The following is a 17,983-nucleotide window of genomic DNA, read 5'->3' as shown; positions in this document are numbered from 1 at the left end:
ACCACAGACTGATGAAAGAATGTGGCCTAATTGTATCACTGATGGATTGACCGTAACTCGACATGTCGCGCTGCACGTCGTTCTTATGATGTTTGTAAAACTATGAGAGACAAGCTAAACAGTGCATTCCAGATAGCAGGATGCCGTTCCAGCCGGGGGGGTGGGGGGCGGAGAATGGGATCATGTGTTTGTCAGGAAGATCCACACATGAGTAATCAATGCTCCGTGTGCCAGTGAAGCTAAACACATCAGGAAACCAAGCTGGAGCTGTGAAGCAAGCAGGACTTTCCATGCTGAAAAGCACTGTGAGCTCACCAGGAAATGGGAATACACAGGATGAAACGAAACCACAGTACGCTGTAGAGCAAACATACTCAAAATTTTAGATGTAATACAGTTGAAGCTCTCTGTCTTAGTGGTTTATTGTTGATATACGTTGTTTTGGGAATTAAGTGTTTCTTCCCTTGTTGTTGTGTCACATATACGCTTACTGAAATGTTGTTATTTCTGGATAGACCCAAGTCTGAGAGTCCAAACAAACAAAAACACAAAAGGGACGATGACAACTCTGTGGCCAGCCAGGAGCTGGACAAAAACATGTGGTTGTGAACTGGTGCCAGTAGTGGGGTGAACAGGTCCAAGAGCAAAGTTTTGGGATGCCCCAGGCTATCCTGTACCCTTCCTTCCTCCCATCTAAAGAGCTGGCTGGCTCCAGACATCCCACCAGCTGGCTACTGATGAATGCCACTGTTTCTCGTAAAAAATGACTGCTGCTGACACCAGAAATCCACACACTCATCGTCTCCATATATTAAATGCCTGTCTGTCAAAGAGATAAACTAATTTGCCTGAAGACGTGATGAACTCTGCAGACTTAGGTGTTCTCTGTTCTTCTGTTGAGCTTCTTCAACAGGACTTGCTGACAACCTTTCAGTTGTAATGGTTTCCTTTTGTGTTGGCATTGTAGACATAAAATACGGTCCAAACTTCTGTAGGCTGAGCCTGCTAAGCTTCACCTGACAACAAGTACTCTTATCGACATTGGCTGGATGTTTGACATTGTGAGTGAGAAATAGCCAGATCCTTTGGAGCAGTCTTGGCCACTGGCAGCATAATAACATGATGCGGTAATACATCACATTGCTGTAATTGCTGAGTGTGGAGCTCTGAGGATGGCAGTGTTGCTTTTTAGTCTCTTTGGGTGTGTGGAGCAGGTTGGCCTCTGGAGGCTGGTTGCAGGGTTTTTTAGAGCCATACCCTCAAGTCACACTGTATTTACTGTGGCTGTCCCGAATACCATTTTTTTGGCTTTGAAGCTTCGGGGAGAAATATTCGAAGGTAATCAACGCTTCGGGACATTCCTGCTGCCGCAAATAGCGATATTCGTCTGAGAATAACAAATAACAATTAATATTGAATATGAATAATGAATAATGTTGTGGGATTATTCCTTATTTCATGGGCTATTTGTGGATTTATACATTATTATTGCATATATATATTTACATAAACAAAAAACGAAGCTTTCGAATACTGATTTGGAGGTTGATTCGGCTTAGCCCTAGTATTTGCCACTATAAAATCCTACGTAGGGCTATATTCTCCCAGTCTGTCCGTAGGTATGTTTGTGCTAAACCATGAATTTACATACCCAGCACTGATTTGACGGTGCTGACGATGCTTAGCTTTTTAAGCTAAAAATATTGCTAAAATATAGTTAACCAACCAGCTACAGAAACAATGTGATGTCTTGCACCTGTGTTTTATTTTTAAGGTTGAGTAGGAGTCATTTACAGTACGAGCAACCACTTCTCCTTTTTTAATCAACTGCGTCGTCTTCCTCTGACTTTGACATCAGCGTTACCGTTAAGCCACCATAAACTAAGAGAAATGTAGTGGCTCAAGGGCCCACTCAGACGGCCAGCTCCTCTTTCCCACTTCAGTCCAGTTTTTAGATATTTTTGGAAATAAATAACTCACTTTGTTAGTTTTCAAATATCAACTGTAAAGCTTCAAAGACATGGTTGTCATGAAGTTGCAGATTTAGACACGTCACCATCTAGTAGCTTATTGTGTGGTTTCCTGAGCAGGAAATATTGTATTAACATATTAGTGAGTGAATAAGCGTCTTGACACAAAACATTTTAAAGAGATTTGTGTGTGAAGCTTTATATGAGAAAGGGTGTTTGCTTGGAAACATATTCTTCTGTGTTCATACGCACTCAACACACTGACACGTACTGCACAGATTCACATTTACTCTCCCCGCTACATTAGTATATATTCAGGAGAGGAACAAAACTTGTTGTGGTTTGAACTGAGTAGTGAAACTGAGGCCTACTGTGCTGAATACTGTAGCTGATCGAGGGCCCCCACAAGGCGGTGGAGGAAGCACCTGTTCCACAGGCAGCTCATTATCAGACATCATCTGACTGTGCTCTAAAGGTCTGACGCAGGACAGCCATTGTACTGATCCACAACCTCAGGACAAAGCTGTTTACCTTGCTCTTTCATTCATCACACCATGTGCTCAGAAATGTGTTTTGATTTTTTTCCATGTTTACTTTTTACAGATGAAATAAAAAAACATGTTTACCTACCATCAGCTGATATAGTTAAAAAAAGGCTGTGGTAATCTGGTACTGATCAGAACTGATAAAAGAAAAATAATAGTGGACAAATAACCAAAATACCGCAGAAATTAAAGCTGTACTTAAAGCTGCAGTGGGTAGAATTGGAGCAAATGTGATTTAAAAAAAAGTTATTTTTATAAAACTGTCACTATATCCTGGCAGTACTGCATGAGGCAGGTAATCTGAAAAAAATCAGGTCCCTCTGTGTCCTCCGGTGGTCCTAACGGCATCTGCAAGATTTCACATACAGGAGGAAAACAACCAATCAGAGCCCAACTAATAGGTATTACAGTAACAGAATATTGATTCATATTTGATCAGCGCTGCCTAGTTTGACCATTTGATCGGCGTTCGCGAGTGATTTACAGCAGCCGCTGTTGAATGAACAGCCAATAGGAACGCTCTCTCTCTGAAATGACCTGTGATTGGCCAAAGTCTCCCTTTACAGGCTAGATTTTTTAAAGCCTGAAAACAGAGCCATGAGGAGGTGCAGAACTCTAGTTTTCTCTCAGAACACTTGAATGACAATATGCAGAAAGGTTATTATGGAATTTTTGCCCAAAGATGCCAAAAACATTCTGCCTAATGCAGGTTTAAAGGTACAGTGTGTAGAATTTGTAGTGGACATCTAGTGGTGTGGTTGCAGATTGCAACCAACTGAGTACCGTTTCCAAGACTGAGGTAACGTGAGCCGCCGAGTGCAAAACTGAAAAAACTGTGGTAACGTTGTTCGCCTCGCTCAGAGGCGATCTTTACCATAATAACATTACTTTATGAGCAATGGAGATCAGAGGGCAGTTGGCGGTATCAAGGTACCACAGTTTTGCACACTGTGGCTCACGTTACTGCAGCTTCACAAGAGTTTCAGAGAACTACGGTGGCTATGGTGGCTATGGTTTGTCCGTTCTGGGCTACTGTAGAAACATGGCAGAGCAACATGGCGGACTCCGTGAAGAGGACCCGCTCCCTATGTAGATATAAAGGGCTCATGCTAACGAAAAAACACAACGATTCTTAGTTTCAGGTGATTATATACACTAATGAAAACATAATTATGAGTATTATATTCCATTTCTGATAATAGAACCCCCCAAATGTTACACATTGTTCCTTTAAAGCCACTATGAAAGATTTGAGAATTTCCAACTGTAGAGCCTCCTGTGGTACTATCAAAACAGACACTGTGGCAGACAGGAATACTGCTAACCCAGTCTGAACAGAGCTTTAGGTGCCTATCATTGTGCTCTATAACACATAAGTACAGATCCACCGCCTGGTCACAGACATGCAGAAGCAGGTGAAGTGCTCGAAGGTCAAATGCACAGCTGCAGGCTGTCTAGGAATGGAGGCCAGATGTGACCCTACAGCAGGTCCTGGGGAGGCATCACGGTACTTTGTAGGGCGAAAGGGCAGACTTAAATCAGACAGAGCTCATCTCCCTGTCAAAAAGTAAGTTATTAAGTGCACGAGCACAGACAAAGATGATGTATGGTAGGATAATTAGTTGCACTGATGGAAAGATAGTCAATGTACCAATTGATTCATTACCACTTTCATTTTCTTTCTGTCCCTCCTATAAAAATGACTGTATACAAGTTGGAGTTAGTTGTATTTTCTAGTAAAATGTGGCTCAGTACTCCTTCTTGACATCACCACTTTGAATTCTAATAAAACCCTAATCGTTTGTTTCACAAATATTTATGTCAAGCAAACTGTTATAAACTGTTGTTGTAAATATTCAGTAGAACTACCGGTTCCGCTAAAAGTCTCCATCCTTCATTTCCACATCCTTTAAATATTTGAGGTTAAGGCCAGGTACAACCCAAGTAGGACAATTCTGTTTGTGTCTTTCACCATGCCTGTCACAAATGCCAGAATCAGAAAGGGTTGTTATGGTCTGTTAGCGTCCGTTGTGATTTGGGAGAGAAATCATACACGGTCTGTAATTCTTTTACAGCTCGCTGGCCACTGCCTTGAATTTTGTATTTTAGTGTTGCTTAGTGTTGGATCTTACAGAGTCTGGTTATCCTTGGCATGCATAACATGCGTTGTACTCTGCAGTCATTGTCACTTATCTAACTACTTTAGCTAAATTCATAATGGCTTACTGTGCAAAGCCAACCGCACTCTCTTGCCAGATTTCTGTTTAATATAAGACATCTCTCAATAATTGTGAATCTCTGTAGTTATTACATGGCTTTGACATAACCTTAAGAAAAAGTACAGCGTGCTGGCAAACTCTCGGGGTATGATTAACACAGTTATATAAGAAGGCATGCTCATACATGATGTACCGGGTCCTTCTTAAGCAGAATTCATTGATTGTTTTAGCGATAATGACGCAAGCACAGTTGATCTAACCCGTCTCGCATCGGTTGTGACAGATTCCTGTCACAGCAATGAGAGAATTTATTGGATTATGCTTGTTTTTAAAATATTCAAGTGGTTTTAATATCAGTTTTACCACGAAAACCTGTTATTAAACAGTGCCGGGGAAATCCACGTTCTTTTCCTTGGATTCTGAAAGGGAATTTCTGACTATATTTCACAGTAGATTCTTCCCTGAACTATTATTCAACTCGTTAAAGCTTGGAAGATTTGGTGTTTGTTAACCTACTTTTGACAAACCTGAGACATAATAAAGTCCATTTAATGTTTTGGACCTTCACGCCAGCCGTGAACATCCCTACAGGCGCTTCAGGTTTAGTTTAAGGAGTAAATTTGAGGGATTTAATCTGACAGGGGATTGATTTAAGCAAAGGAATGTCTGATTCTCTAAAGGGTCCTTTTTATTTGCCTCTTTACGCATTTCTGTTTTCAAGTTTCATGTGGTGAACTGGCCGTATGTTTTTAATTTATGCTGTGTTTTGAAATAAACCCAAGTATTCGCCCTGAAGTGAACAAATCTTCCCAAGGGATGCTGGGGGTTCGGCAGCGTTGTCCTTCTGAGCTTGTTCCTAGACTGCATGACTAAAAAAAACCTTTACATTTGAGCTAAAAATACATCTTGTGGTCTTTTTCAGGTGTTACATTTCCTACACATATGGCTTTTATCAGGCTTGAAATGTTGTGTATAGTATAGTTTGCAATATTTGCTAGATGACTCTTCCTGTCCCGCTTGACTAGACATTTTTTCTGAATTACTGTGGTCCATCATAGTCATCTAAAAATATCTACCTCTAAAATGAACCATATGCGCCGGGTATTGCGTAACATATGAGCAAAGGGAAACCAGAAGTGCTGGTGACAGTGGGGAAGCAGAGTTGAGGGATGGAAGTGGATGAGGAGATGCCACCTCAGCGGAGCGCTCCGTGATGGACCTACACATTTTGACGCAATAAATGAACTCCCTGCAACCACTGAATGTTATTTGGATAAGAGTGCTATTATGGTCATTTTGTTGACAGTTTAGTTTGTTATGTTCATCATGCTGACCTTGAGCTAAAGAGATGGTTAAGGGGGGGTGTTTGTGCGCCAAACCGCTCAACTCGAGCAGCCGTCTCTGCTTGTTTTGTCCGCTGCTCATCCTGCAGGAGTTTTGGGTAGGCTGCACGCCATTGACCTTCTCACCCACAGCCAGTCCCGCTCTGTTCCCTGACACCTCGCTCTTCACTTTCCGTCATTGTGTTGTCTTCCTGGCGTGCGACTCGTCCACATGAATGGGGAAAGAACAAGGAAGAGGATGATTGAAGTGCACTGTGTAGTGCACATCTGTTGCTGCGTTTTCCTTACCACATTGTCTTGGCAGTAACTTCACGTTCCGGCTCCGTCTATAAGTCACTGGTGTTGTCTGGAGGTTTGAATGCTTATAGGTGGATTTTTTCACGTTTTCTTTTCAGTAATACCTCTAAGATTTGAGATTGTCTGGCAGCCATATTTAATGATTCAGTGTGTTATTTATCTCCTGACTGTCCCTACATTTCCAAGAATTCATCTTCGTTCCATGCAACAGTTGTGTACAATGTGTACATACAGTGTTGTATATTGTAGTCAGGGGAGTGTGGGAAACGTCTTCTTTTTTCTCTCCTTCAGTTTCGGTCATTCTTGCTGATGCTCAGATCTGAGGAGACAGCTCAGTCGACGCACATTGTATTGCTGTGGAGATAAACAACATGGAACAGCTTTGATGCCTGATTACATTTGGGTGTGCAAATCTACCGAATTAGGAAATAAGTCCCTTTCCGACAGGATTTGCGGGATTGAGCTCATTTGTGGTAACGGGAACTCTTTAAAGGTTTTATGACCCTTCGAAGTCTGTTTGTATTCTCTTAGTACGGGATTCTCAAATGTTGGGTCATAATATAAATACAGTTATCCCGTTTCCAGTCTTGTTTTAGCTGAATCATACCAGAGAAAAATATCGCTGACTTTGAAAGGAGATACCATACTGTCTCTTTGTCCTGAGTCATCTTTAGTCGTGGCTCTTGCCCCAGTTATATCTGGCCTGCGTTGGCCTGACCTGGCATTAATGTCTTGTCACAGTATAAGAATGCAGCCATGTCCTGACCAGCCTCTGTGGGTTGATTTTTTTCTTTTTATTGGTGCTGCTCTTCAAGCGCTCTGCTCAGCTGTGACGATGTTTAGCAGGTCAGACCGCAGATCCAGTGTCAGTGTCTGAGTAGGTGAATAAGAGCGCAGTCATACCAGGCTGCAGCACATGATGTGATGCAGAGGGTTTAGCTGTAGGGCAGCAGTTTACTGGGCTTTGATATTAATACAGCAAGAGTGTTCCTTTGTCACTTGACTACGGTCTAATTTGGGAACGGGAGATGTCCTTTCTCTCTGCTGTGTGTTTGTGTGTGACTCAGTGCTCTATAAAGGCGACGTTTACTATGTGTTAACCTTTGCACCTGTTGCACTGCAGTGGATTTCTGTCATGCTATAGCTGAGTGTACAATGGAGCTTGTGTCAGTCAGTGGTTTCACTTGTTCTTCCCTCAGCTCTGCTGCTTCCTGTAATCTCTCCAGTTCACTGGCACAGCAGGACATAAATACACTTACAGAAAGAAAAAAGACCCCAAACACTTGATTTGTTTCTGTTTTGCAGACCGACCTTTTGACCCTTTTTGATAGAATTGCTTTTGCTTCCCCTCTTTATTATTCCTTGAAATCTTAAAGGAACTCAATACGAGATTGGGAGCATTTCTATTGCCTCTCAATGACTCTCAACACGGCGTGCGGCGAGCTGGCGGCTCACAGCTAACAGTGCTAACAGCGTTAACAGTGCAAACAATGGCAAAAGTGCTGACAGAACAGTATTTACCATAGGGTGGGCGCTATGCGTCTGCGACGATGCCGTCATTCTGTACGCCGTTATCAACTGTAAGTCCTGTATGAGGTCAGAGCAGAGCAGCGGCTGTGAGCTAGCCAGTTCGTGCACACTTGCGTGCACGGACATGCACTAAAAGCACTTGCGGCCAGCCTGGCTTTGTCAACAAAGTGTGGCGAAACTCTGATTATAACACATACAGAGGGAGATAGACTTCATTCTCTGCTAAGGTAGACATTACTCCACTATATCTTTACATGGCAAATATTTGTTTGATGCTATATTAATGCTCTGGATATTGAATATAGAATATTTAAACATCACATCTTTATCCATTTTGCCTTCTAGGACTAGCCACACATTTATATCTACACTGCCTTCTGTGTTTGACAGAATTGCAAATGACATAATCTTTCAACTCAGATGTTTAAACAAATAGCACAAGGTTATTTTCTCTGTTTACACACGGTTGTTCACAGTTAAATTTAAAATGATAAACAACATTTGCAGAAAGCTCCAGATGCTTCCCTGCGTTTGCAAAAGTTGCAGAAAAGCAGTGCAGATTCTGAAATCATCAAGGCACTGGTTTCAAATAGTTTATCCACAAGCAAACACCACATATGAACACCTTTGATGCATACTCACTTGTTGTAGACATTAAATTGAAGTGAAGTCCTCATTGCATCTAGCTACAATGTTTAGGCTAAGCGAGACGATCGTTCATCTCTTAGTTAGACAGCCATAAGTTGTATGTAAAATGATGCCAGTAGTCTGTCTGGATGCAGTGATCCCTGAATAAAGTGAAGTTTACTAAACACTGAACTCCCTAAAGTGTCTTTGAACCTGCGCCAGCCCTCAAGTGTTTTTCCGCAGACCTACAGGCGAGATAACGGCTTAAAGGAAACACTGATTTAATATCAGGGAAGTCAATTAATCGCGCCTCCTCGTGCTCTCTGCATGCCGCTCTCCCTTGCAGTCAGTACCTCTTTCAACAGAAATACAACACACACACACACACAGGATGTTATACCTGTGATTTTCAGAGCTATGCGGTCCCAAAGGGGTTTATCTCGTTTTTGACAACAATGAATGGCATAGTTGGAATAGTTTAGGACAGGATCACAGTTATCGGCACGTGTCCTTGAGTCCTGTCTGGCCTGACACACACACACACGCACGCACATACCTCACCACAAAGCAGGTTTAACAGATTTCCTGCGAGCTATTGTGTCTGCTGGAAGATGGTGGCATCCTGGTCCAAACCTGCAGGTTGAAGCCAGATCTCCCTTCCCTCCCCCCTTTTCCTCTCTTCCTCTCTTCAGTCCCTTTCACACATGCAGTCTATCCCTGACATGTTCAGGAACATTTCCTGCATTGGGTCATGTGTGAATGGGAGCAGGGATCTATATTCAGGGAAATCTGTACTGCCAATTTCCCATGTCAAGCCGAGTAACATTTCTGGGAAAATGCCGGTACGGCTGTGTTCTGAATGAAAGCAGTAACATTGCAGGGACAAGCACGTAAAGGGTTGCGTCTGTCAGACGAACGACGCTTTCACGCGGAGCGAGCAACCCAATCACAAGACTCTACTGATGAGGTGTTTAAATCTGCGACCTGTTTACGGTTTAGCATTTACGCCGATGCTTTCGCGGGCGACTTGTCCAGCAAACTTGTTTAATATTAAATACATTACAAGAACATTGGCACTGGACAAAAACAGCTCCGACATGTTCCCTCCGGCCTTGCCTCATCTTTTTCTTCTTCTTCTTCTTCTTCTTCTTCTTATGGCGGATGGCATTCACAAGCATTGCCGGCATCTACTGGACTGTCCCTTGCCCCATCGATTCTGGCATTGACATTTATTGTGTGAAAAGGCATAAGATGGAAATTTTGTGTGAGAATATGTGAAAGAGGCTTCAATATCCATTTCTCTCACTCTCACTCTCCTTCACTTTTAGATTATTTTTTGGCTTTTTTTGCCTTTATTTGATAGTGAGAGTTATGAAAGGGGGGGAGAGAAAGACGGGATGACATGCAGCAAAGGGCCGTGGGTCGGATTCGAGCCCCGGGCTGCTGCAGTGAGGACTCAGACTTGGTTCATGACTGAGTCCATCCTTCTCTTCTTGTCCTTCTCTCTTCTCCTCTTCTCTTTCTGCCCAAGAGACGTGACCTCGCCAGTATATTTGTCTTTGGCTGTACACAGATCCATCTATCCATCACTCCATCTGTTTTTGCCCTCACCCGCCCCTCTTTCACCCAGTCCTCCATGTGTCCGGTGATCCCCTGTGTAACCCCTGAGGAGAAGTCTAAACATCGTTTTTAGAGCCAAGGCCAGTTGGGCCTCCAGCAAAAACAGAGCGAGACGAGACACAAACACTCGTCTCTCTGACCAAATGCTCGCCTGCCTCCCATATTTTGGCCCTCTGCTCTCTTATGTGTCTCTCAAATAACTTATCCATTTCTCCACATCCATCTTTAACACCTCATTTGTCTTGTTTTGTGATAGTCGTTTTTTTATTCGGCATAATGAACCGATCTTACAGTGGGTGGTTTTATTATTGGCTCATAGAGTCACGTGTTTATGTGAAAGCAACATATGAACAGCATGAGAACATATCTGTGAAACTATCTATAAAATCAGTTTACTGATAAACGGTATATGAACACTGAATCAGGAAGAAGCTTGTTTTTGTCCACATTTTGCAGATGTTTTGTGAGGATCGGTTATGACTCACACTGGTCCTGTGAGACCTTAAACCTGTTCGACATGCTTTTTATTATGGGTAACAGTCTTTCTGAATTAAAGTGCCCACGATTTGCTAAAAATGGCTCTGTTCTGTCATGCATCGAAAATTGTTGATTTGTGTGTTTTCTTAAATTCTCAATAAACAGAGTTTGGAAATATGATTAATAGGTTATTCCAAGAAGATTTTGGGAGAATATGACTCACTGGCGGAGAATCATAATATTTTAGAGTAAAAGTCTGCTTTACTCACTTGTATCCAAAGCTCAGCCAATAAGTTTGAGACCGAGTCTTTGACTTGACTCAAAATCCAATTCTGACAGCAGGACAAATAAATGTTTATTATTGCTCTCAGTTTTAACCTTAATTTAATCTGGTGTACTAAAGTGTTAACCTTGCACAGCAGCTGGATTCTCGCAATGTCACAAGATTACACGAAAACCCATCTTGTCAGGCTTCGAGTAATGCGTTTGTGTCCGGCAAGCCAGTGCACGAACGAGCATCCTGTGAGGAGCTACTGGCAGCTACGTGCGTCAGGCGACACGGAGAGGCGACTGTTAGTTCTAAACAACAATGGCGGTTCCTGAAGAGGTTGGCGTAGATGCTGCAATAGCATCCGTTCTATCAGAACTGGAGAGTATTTCTTCATTGAAAGAAGAGCAAAGAACGTCACTGAAGGCTTTTCTTGATGGAAAAGATGTTTTCGCTCGTCTCGACTGGCTTCGGCGAGAGTTTTCCAAACAGTTTTCCAATGACGGCTTCTCAGGTGGTTCTGTGTAACAAACCATCTGATGGGTCAGGTTACTAAAGTGTAACCAGCTGGTATATTGGTTAATTCCTGGGTATTTATCCTTTTCTCCATCTTTTATAAGGTGTTTTCTTTTATGATCAGGCAGTTAATGAGCTCAGGCAGTTTGGCCTGGCACCTTCGCTGATGACTTTCAAGTAAAATAAATACTGAACATGCCACTTCCCGCTCTGCTGCACTGAAACGGGACATCCTGTCTGCGCTCTCTATGGGGGCATTAGGATTAGACTAGCTACAGTAATATCCTGATGCCCTGTCCATTTAAGGTTTGAATGGATTACTGGCAGCAGAAAGAGTCAGGGGACATAATAACCACTAGGCTTTTAACAATTACAATATGAATGTTGTCTCTGACACGATTAGAGTTTAAGTCACAGCTAACACTGTGTGTATCTGAGCATGTTTTGTGAATTGTCCTCTGATTAATGGTATTTTGTTTAATATCTTTTCAGTTCTGCCAGCCTTCAGGTTGGAGGCTGTCCAGGGATAGGAAAGCACCCACCTTCTTCACCGTTGTGCTGACAGATATCGAATCAGACCGACACTACTGCTCCTGCCTCACTTTCTACGAGGCTGAGGTCAATCTGCAGGTAAGACTGCAACACACACTAGCTGAGGTTGAGTACTTTCTGAACTGTCCTTTAACATCTTTGTGTGAGTGAGTTTTTGTGCCGTTTTAATTCATGCATTTATACATTTGTTTGTTCTCTCTAATAGATTGATTGAAGCTTATCCCAGAATTCATTGGGGCGAAAGTTTTCAGTGCATCAGAGGGATAACACAGACAGGCCCTGTTCAGACCTGGTAATAACATGCGTCCTGAGTGATCACAAGTAGACAGCTCTAAGTACAGGCGTGAACGCACTCAAAACAAATTGAGGACGCATTGAGATCCGATCACTCAGAGCAGTTTGTACACGAATGTGTCCTGGGCCACATTAAGGACCGCCTACTCAACTGACATCCCGCTGGGATCCGCGGGTCTCTGCGCTCCTCAGGTGAAAAGACAGGTGGATGCGAGCGCTCGTCTGTCTCGCAGCATGGGAACGGCTTCTGCTCTCTACTGTATTCTGTCGGTACAAATGTATTTTATTAACATATACCTTATCGGGTGCCGCAGTAGCTCACCTGGTAGAGCGGGCGTCCCATGTACCAGGGCTTAGTCCTTACCGCAGTGGCCCCAGGTTCGAATCCAACCTGCGGCCCTTTGCTGCATGTCATCCCCTCTCTTTCCCCCTTACAAAAAACTATCTCTGTCTCTGTCAAATAAAGGAATAAAAAGCCCAAAAAATAATCTTAAAAAAAAAATATATATATAGGCTACATATCTACAGACTATTAGACTAGAAGGCACGCAAAGTGCATTAATATCATACTGTCCGAGAAGAGTCGGTGTTATTGTTCCGGAGCTTAGCACAGAGGTGACACCCGCCCGCCCACTCTCTCGCCTGCTCTCATCCCCAGCTCTCTGAAGCTCAGTACCCCGCTGTTATCTGGCAAAGGCAGCGGTGCCGGCAGCACGGAGGTCCCCGGTACAATAATCTTTTATTTTGATGTCAATAAAATTACCCAAATTCACAAATATGTAGGATATTACTACTGACATTCATGTAATATTACGTCACAACATCTGCTGTATCAGCCGTGTGTTTACTACGTGTTTATTTGCATATAGAGCGGGGAAGTGAGATCGGCTCACCCAAGACGCATGTGGAGACGGATTCTAATGCCAGGTTTGAACAGACGTATTTAAAGCTGTCCACTTGTGATCCGATCACTCAGGACGCATGTGGAGCCAGGTCTGAACAGGGCCTTAGAGTCTCCAGATGCTGTACAGCTGTTTTAGGACTGTTGGAGTAAACAGGAGCACCAAGTGAAAGCCAACAAGAACATACTAATAACATGTGAACTATACACAGGACAGAGCCCTGTGAGGGAGCAGTGCTACCCACTGGGCCACCATCATTAATCCTGATGTGTTGAAATCTGTAAGCACAAATATTTCGCTTTGTCACTCCATTAAACAGCTGCGCATCACATCACTGTGAGCAGCAGGCTTCTCAACCTCCAAATGAGGCTCCTTATAAGATCATCACAATGATGATCCTGAGTTTCGTGGACTCTTGTGATGAGCCTGAGGTTCATCTTCATGTGTCTCACGACTCTTGGAAGCCAGTGGGATATCTCGGATGGACAACGTGATTGTTCTTATTTTCCGTTTTAAGTTTATTTTGGGGATTTTTTTTACAGACCTTTTTTAACTTGTAGGAATGTCTGTCGTGTGCGTGGTGCCTTCCAGAATTTGAGGCATTTGTAGAAAACAAAAGGCTGCTAATAAATTGTGAGCTGGCTGAGGGATGCTGTTATAAAAAACAGGATGGGCCTGTGATCCCCGCCAGAGCATTTCATTTGATTTACTCATGCATACAAGATTGTTTTAGATTGCACATTAGTGGTCACACGGCACAAATGTTCAAAACCCCCCATAAATTATTGATTACAATAGAATTTGTTTGGACGGGATCATTTTTATACTTCTGAATGATCTCGTTATTGTCCCTGCCAAAAGCCCACAGAATACCAAGCTAATTGTTTCACTGTGTTTTCCTTTGTTAGTGGCCTTAAATGACTCCTGTCCCTCTGCCAGCTGTGACTTCACTTCCTTTGGCATCGAAGGCAGTCGTAAATCACACTCCAGTTAGATCAGCAAAACATTTTTTGAGTTAAAGTCAAAATGTGGCCATGTACGAGAAATGTGTCTGCTTTCAAAAAGTGGGAGAGTCACTTCGATGGAACTTTCAGAATCAATACTGTACTATTTCATGCTTTCCTTATTACCATCTCAGCTTGTTGTGTGAATCAGACCATAATTACACAAACATTCCTCTGTTTGAACAACTGGGCACATTTTTCCAAAAAGCATCAGAGGAAGAAGGATTTAGAGCAAATTGTCACATGAAAGGGAGAAAATAACCAAAAATAGCCCAGTTGTTAACTGTTATGGGTTTCTTTAAGAGCCTAATAACAGACTTTGCCCAACACTGGTTGGCCCCACAGCTATATTGAAACCTTAATGCTCCTTGGTCTGTTTTCTGTCCTCACACACCGGCTTCCACCGGAGTGGAAGCAATATGAGTTGTCATTAACAACAGATTTAGACTTGATTATGGGGCCTCATGTTTTTGTAATGTTGTCTTTGTTTACTGTTATCTGTGGACTGGCAAGGCTATTAGTGAGGGCTACAAAATTAGTTTTTCACACAGACTCCATGCTTCATGTTTATATTAGGTCTGCAGGACACAATCAGCTGTAGTGCAGGCGGCAACCTCCGGTTCTGAGAAGTGAAGCCAGTGCTGAAGTGCCTTAAAATTGCATTCTTTCTAATAGCCAGCAGGGGGCGACTCCTCTGGTTAAAAAAAGAAGTCGGATTGTATAGAAGTCTATGAGAAAATGACCCTACTTCTCACTTGATTTATTACCTCAGTAAACATTGTAAACATGAGTTTATGGTCTCAATCGCTAGTTTCAAGTCTTCTTCAATACAGCATGATGTTCATTTAGTAAATTATGGTCCCATTTAGAGTCAAATAGACCATAAAGCAGGGGATGCTTTAGGGCGTGGCTACCTTGTGATTGACAGGTCGCTACTAGGGTTGGGTGATATGTTAAACTTTTCCAACAAGCCGTTGTCAGCCCAACAACCGCCGATTGCTGATGTATTCACGCAGGTGTGTGTGTGTGTAATGATGCACTTCCTGTGCCTTGTCTGATAGTCTGTAGATGTATAGCCTCTCTGTATGCCCGCTGAGCGGCTCTCGTTTTTTGGAGGCAGACCATTGAATTAGCAAAATAAAATTACAAACATCGCCCCAAAACAACAACCAGCGATGTACTCAGCCAATCGCCGATAGCCAATATATTCGTCCAGTCAAGTCTGGGAGTTGTTCGTGTTTTCATCTTACAACTTTAACCCTTTCACAGTGTGTTCAGTTCATGAAAGTTAATTATAACAATTTTAATTGCTTATTTAGCTCCACCCTTTCCTGTTCCTCTTTTGGTTCCAAAAAAACAAGTTGGCAACAGCCAAAATGTCAAACTCGAGGCTTCAAAACAAAATGTTATGTCTGTAACTTCTGTTTCCTGAAGGAGAGGAATGAGGTACAACACGCACAGTATGGGGTGTGATATCCCATACTGTATGTGTTGTACCAAGTGAATCGACAGAAAGGGAACAGCGTTCCACAAATCAATTGGTGCCGTCACGGTGACTACAACCACTTCTTATATACAGTTTATGCTGTAGGGACACAATTTTTGCAACAAAAGTTTAATTGTTCCAGATATTTATGACATAAAAGAACTTCCATATAGAATACTAAATATACTCTGATTTATGTACAAACATTTGAATTTCACCTCACACATTTTGTGAATGTAAACAGTTTTTTTCTCAATTTCTACCTTCACTTTTTAAAGGAAGTTCACAGTATTATCAAACGTGGTTGTAAAAGTTGCACTGATTGAAAGAAGAGGGCCATAAAGTGAGTCAGGCACACCACGGCAGAAGCAGGAAGTTGTGCAAAATATTTGTTGTTTGTCATTTGTGATCATTTACTCTATGTTAATGAACCATTGATAGACGTATCTGATTATACTGTCCTGTGAATTTCCCATTTTCAGAAAGGTGTTATATAACTGGTTTATAAAGTGAGAAGTTGCTGCTTCTCAATACTAAGATTTAGAAAAACATGAATACTGACATGACTACATCTGGAGAATATTAATTCTGTTTTGAAAATACACATTTGTGTTGTGTCATGGTTGTTTTTTCACTTTTGAGCACTTTACAGCTCACAGTAATTGAGATGTTTGTGTGTTCAAAAACACACTTGACCCAGACACGTGGACGCTTTGTGTATATTAAATACCGAATTTGATACACTACCTTTTTTGTCAGCCTTGTGTTAATTATAATGCTATATTTGGCCTCATCCAGACATCATGTTGCTGCAAAAATAAGCACACCTTCCTGGAGTCAGTAGAGTCAGTGCATGACACTGAGGATCTTCTTGAAACGTGACGGTGTTTTAACAATCTTTACTCTCATCCTTATCTACTCCGTTGGATTCCACGGAGAGTCCAGACAGGCGGCGGAGGAATGTATTTTGTCTAATAATTGAACCAAATCCTAAGAATAATGGTGAAATGTAACCCCCATCTGAATGGAATATTTTGATCCCGTACTCCTTGGTCCCGAGATACTGAAGCACTTATGGCATGTTTTCACTGCCTGGAGAAATATACCAGATTGTGATAAGGGCTTTAGTTAGGAATGAGCACGGAGAGGTTGGAGCATCAGTGCTCTGATATGTCGGGCTCATGGATCCACGATAGAGACAATTAGAACCAGATTGAGGCTGTTGCTTGTACGACAAGCTTGTCATGATTTTGGGTAGAGGTAGATAACGTATTTGATCATAGCAAAAATACTTTATAGTGTTCCTTTGATTTGACTTGCAGTAAAATGTGCACTCATAATGCCGGACTTTTGTCACTACATATCTGAATGCATTTCTCTTCAGCAGGACAGTTATGCTTTCCTATGTTGCAATATTTTGCCATTTATTGGACAGTCAAAGAGTGTAGTGACAGACTGGAACGGGGATAGAGAGAGGGGTGGCTGTTGCTCAGGAGATAGAGAGGGTCGTCCACTAATGGGAAGATCAGCGGTTTGATCCTTGGCTCCTCCAGTCCACATGTCGGAGTGCCCTTGGCCAAGATACTGAACCTGAATGATAAGATTAGATCCTTATGGTGGCAGGATCAGGTGGCACCTTGCATGGCAGCCTCTGCCATCAGTGTATGAATGTGTGTGTGAATGTTGACATGTAGTGTAAAGCGCTTGGAGCGGTCGTAACACTAGAAAGGTGCTATATAAATGCAGTCCATTTACCATTCCCATGGTCCTGCGGTTGGAATCGAACCCGGGACGTTGCTGTTTAGTCGTGGCGTGCGCTGTACTTCTACCAACTTCAGGGTGGAAGTGGTGTAAAACATCTTGAAAATACTGTTTCAATTGCTACATTCGGCTAACTGTAAATGATATATCTTGCTAAATAGGGATGCATTGATACTGATATCAGATCGGATATTGGGCCGGTACCGACTCAAATAGCTGGATCAGGTATCGGTGACGATGGGGCCAATCTATTCAATTCTATGTTTATATAGTGTACATAATGGAATTTTAATTCCTGTTTAAGTTTTGACCAATTGCATTAAAAAGGTGTAAACTTGATTGTAATTCCAAGTTGTTGGTGTACGATTTATTATTTTAGTACAATTCACTAAATTTATATTTATGTATTTATTTGTTACATTTTATTTGTTACAAAGTAATGTTTAAGTCAGGTCTGATGTTGCCTTACACATAACAGAATCATCCCAGTCACTTCCACTCAGCGAGGCATACCGCTTATTAATTAAACACTGGTATCGGATCAGTACTCGGTAACGGCCGATATCTAAAGC

General features: G+C 42.2%; 1 protein-coding gene across 3 annotated transcripts in view; it reads left to right on the top strand.

Moving 5' to 3' along the window:
* Positions 1-17,983, top strand: part of sbf2 (SET binding factor 2) — a 118,530-nt gene that overhangs the window by 35,166 nt on the left and 65,381 nt on the right. For all 3 annotated transcript variants that reach the window (XM_037748319.1, XM_037748311.1, XM_037748301.1), the window contains one exon: positions 11,905-12,042. In XM_037748319.1, the coding sequence (XP_037604247.1) occupies positions 11,905-12,042 (138 nt within the window). The remainder of the gene's footprint in view (positions 1-11,904; positions 12,043-17,983) is intronic.

This window comes from Sebastes umbrosus, chromosome 2 (genome assembly GCF_015220745.1).
Source record: "Sebastes umbrosus isolate fSebUmb1 chromosome 2, fSebUmb1.pri, whole genome shotgun sequence".
Lineage (NCBI taxonomy): Eukaryota > Metazoa > Chordata > Actinopteri > Perciformes > Sebastidae > Sebastes > Sebastes umbrosus.
The sequence above is the reverse complement of the archived record's forward strand: the minus strand, read 5'-3'. Positions and strand labels throughout refer to the sequence as shown.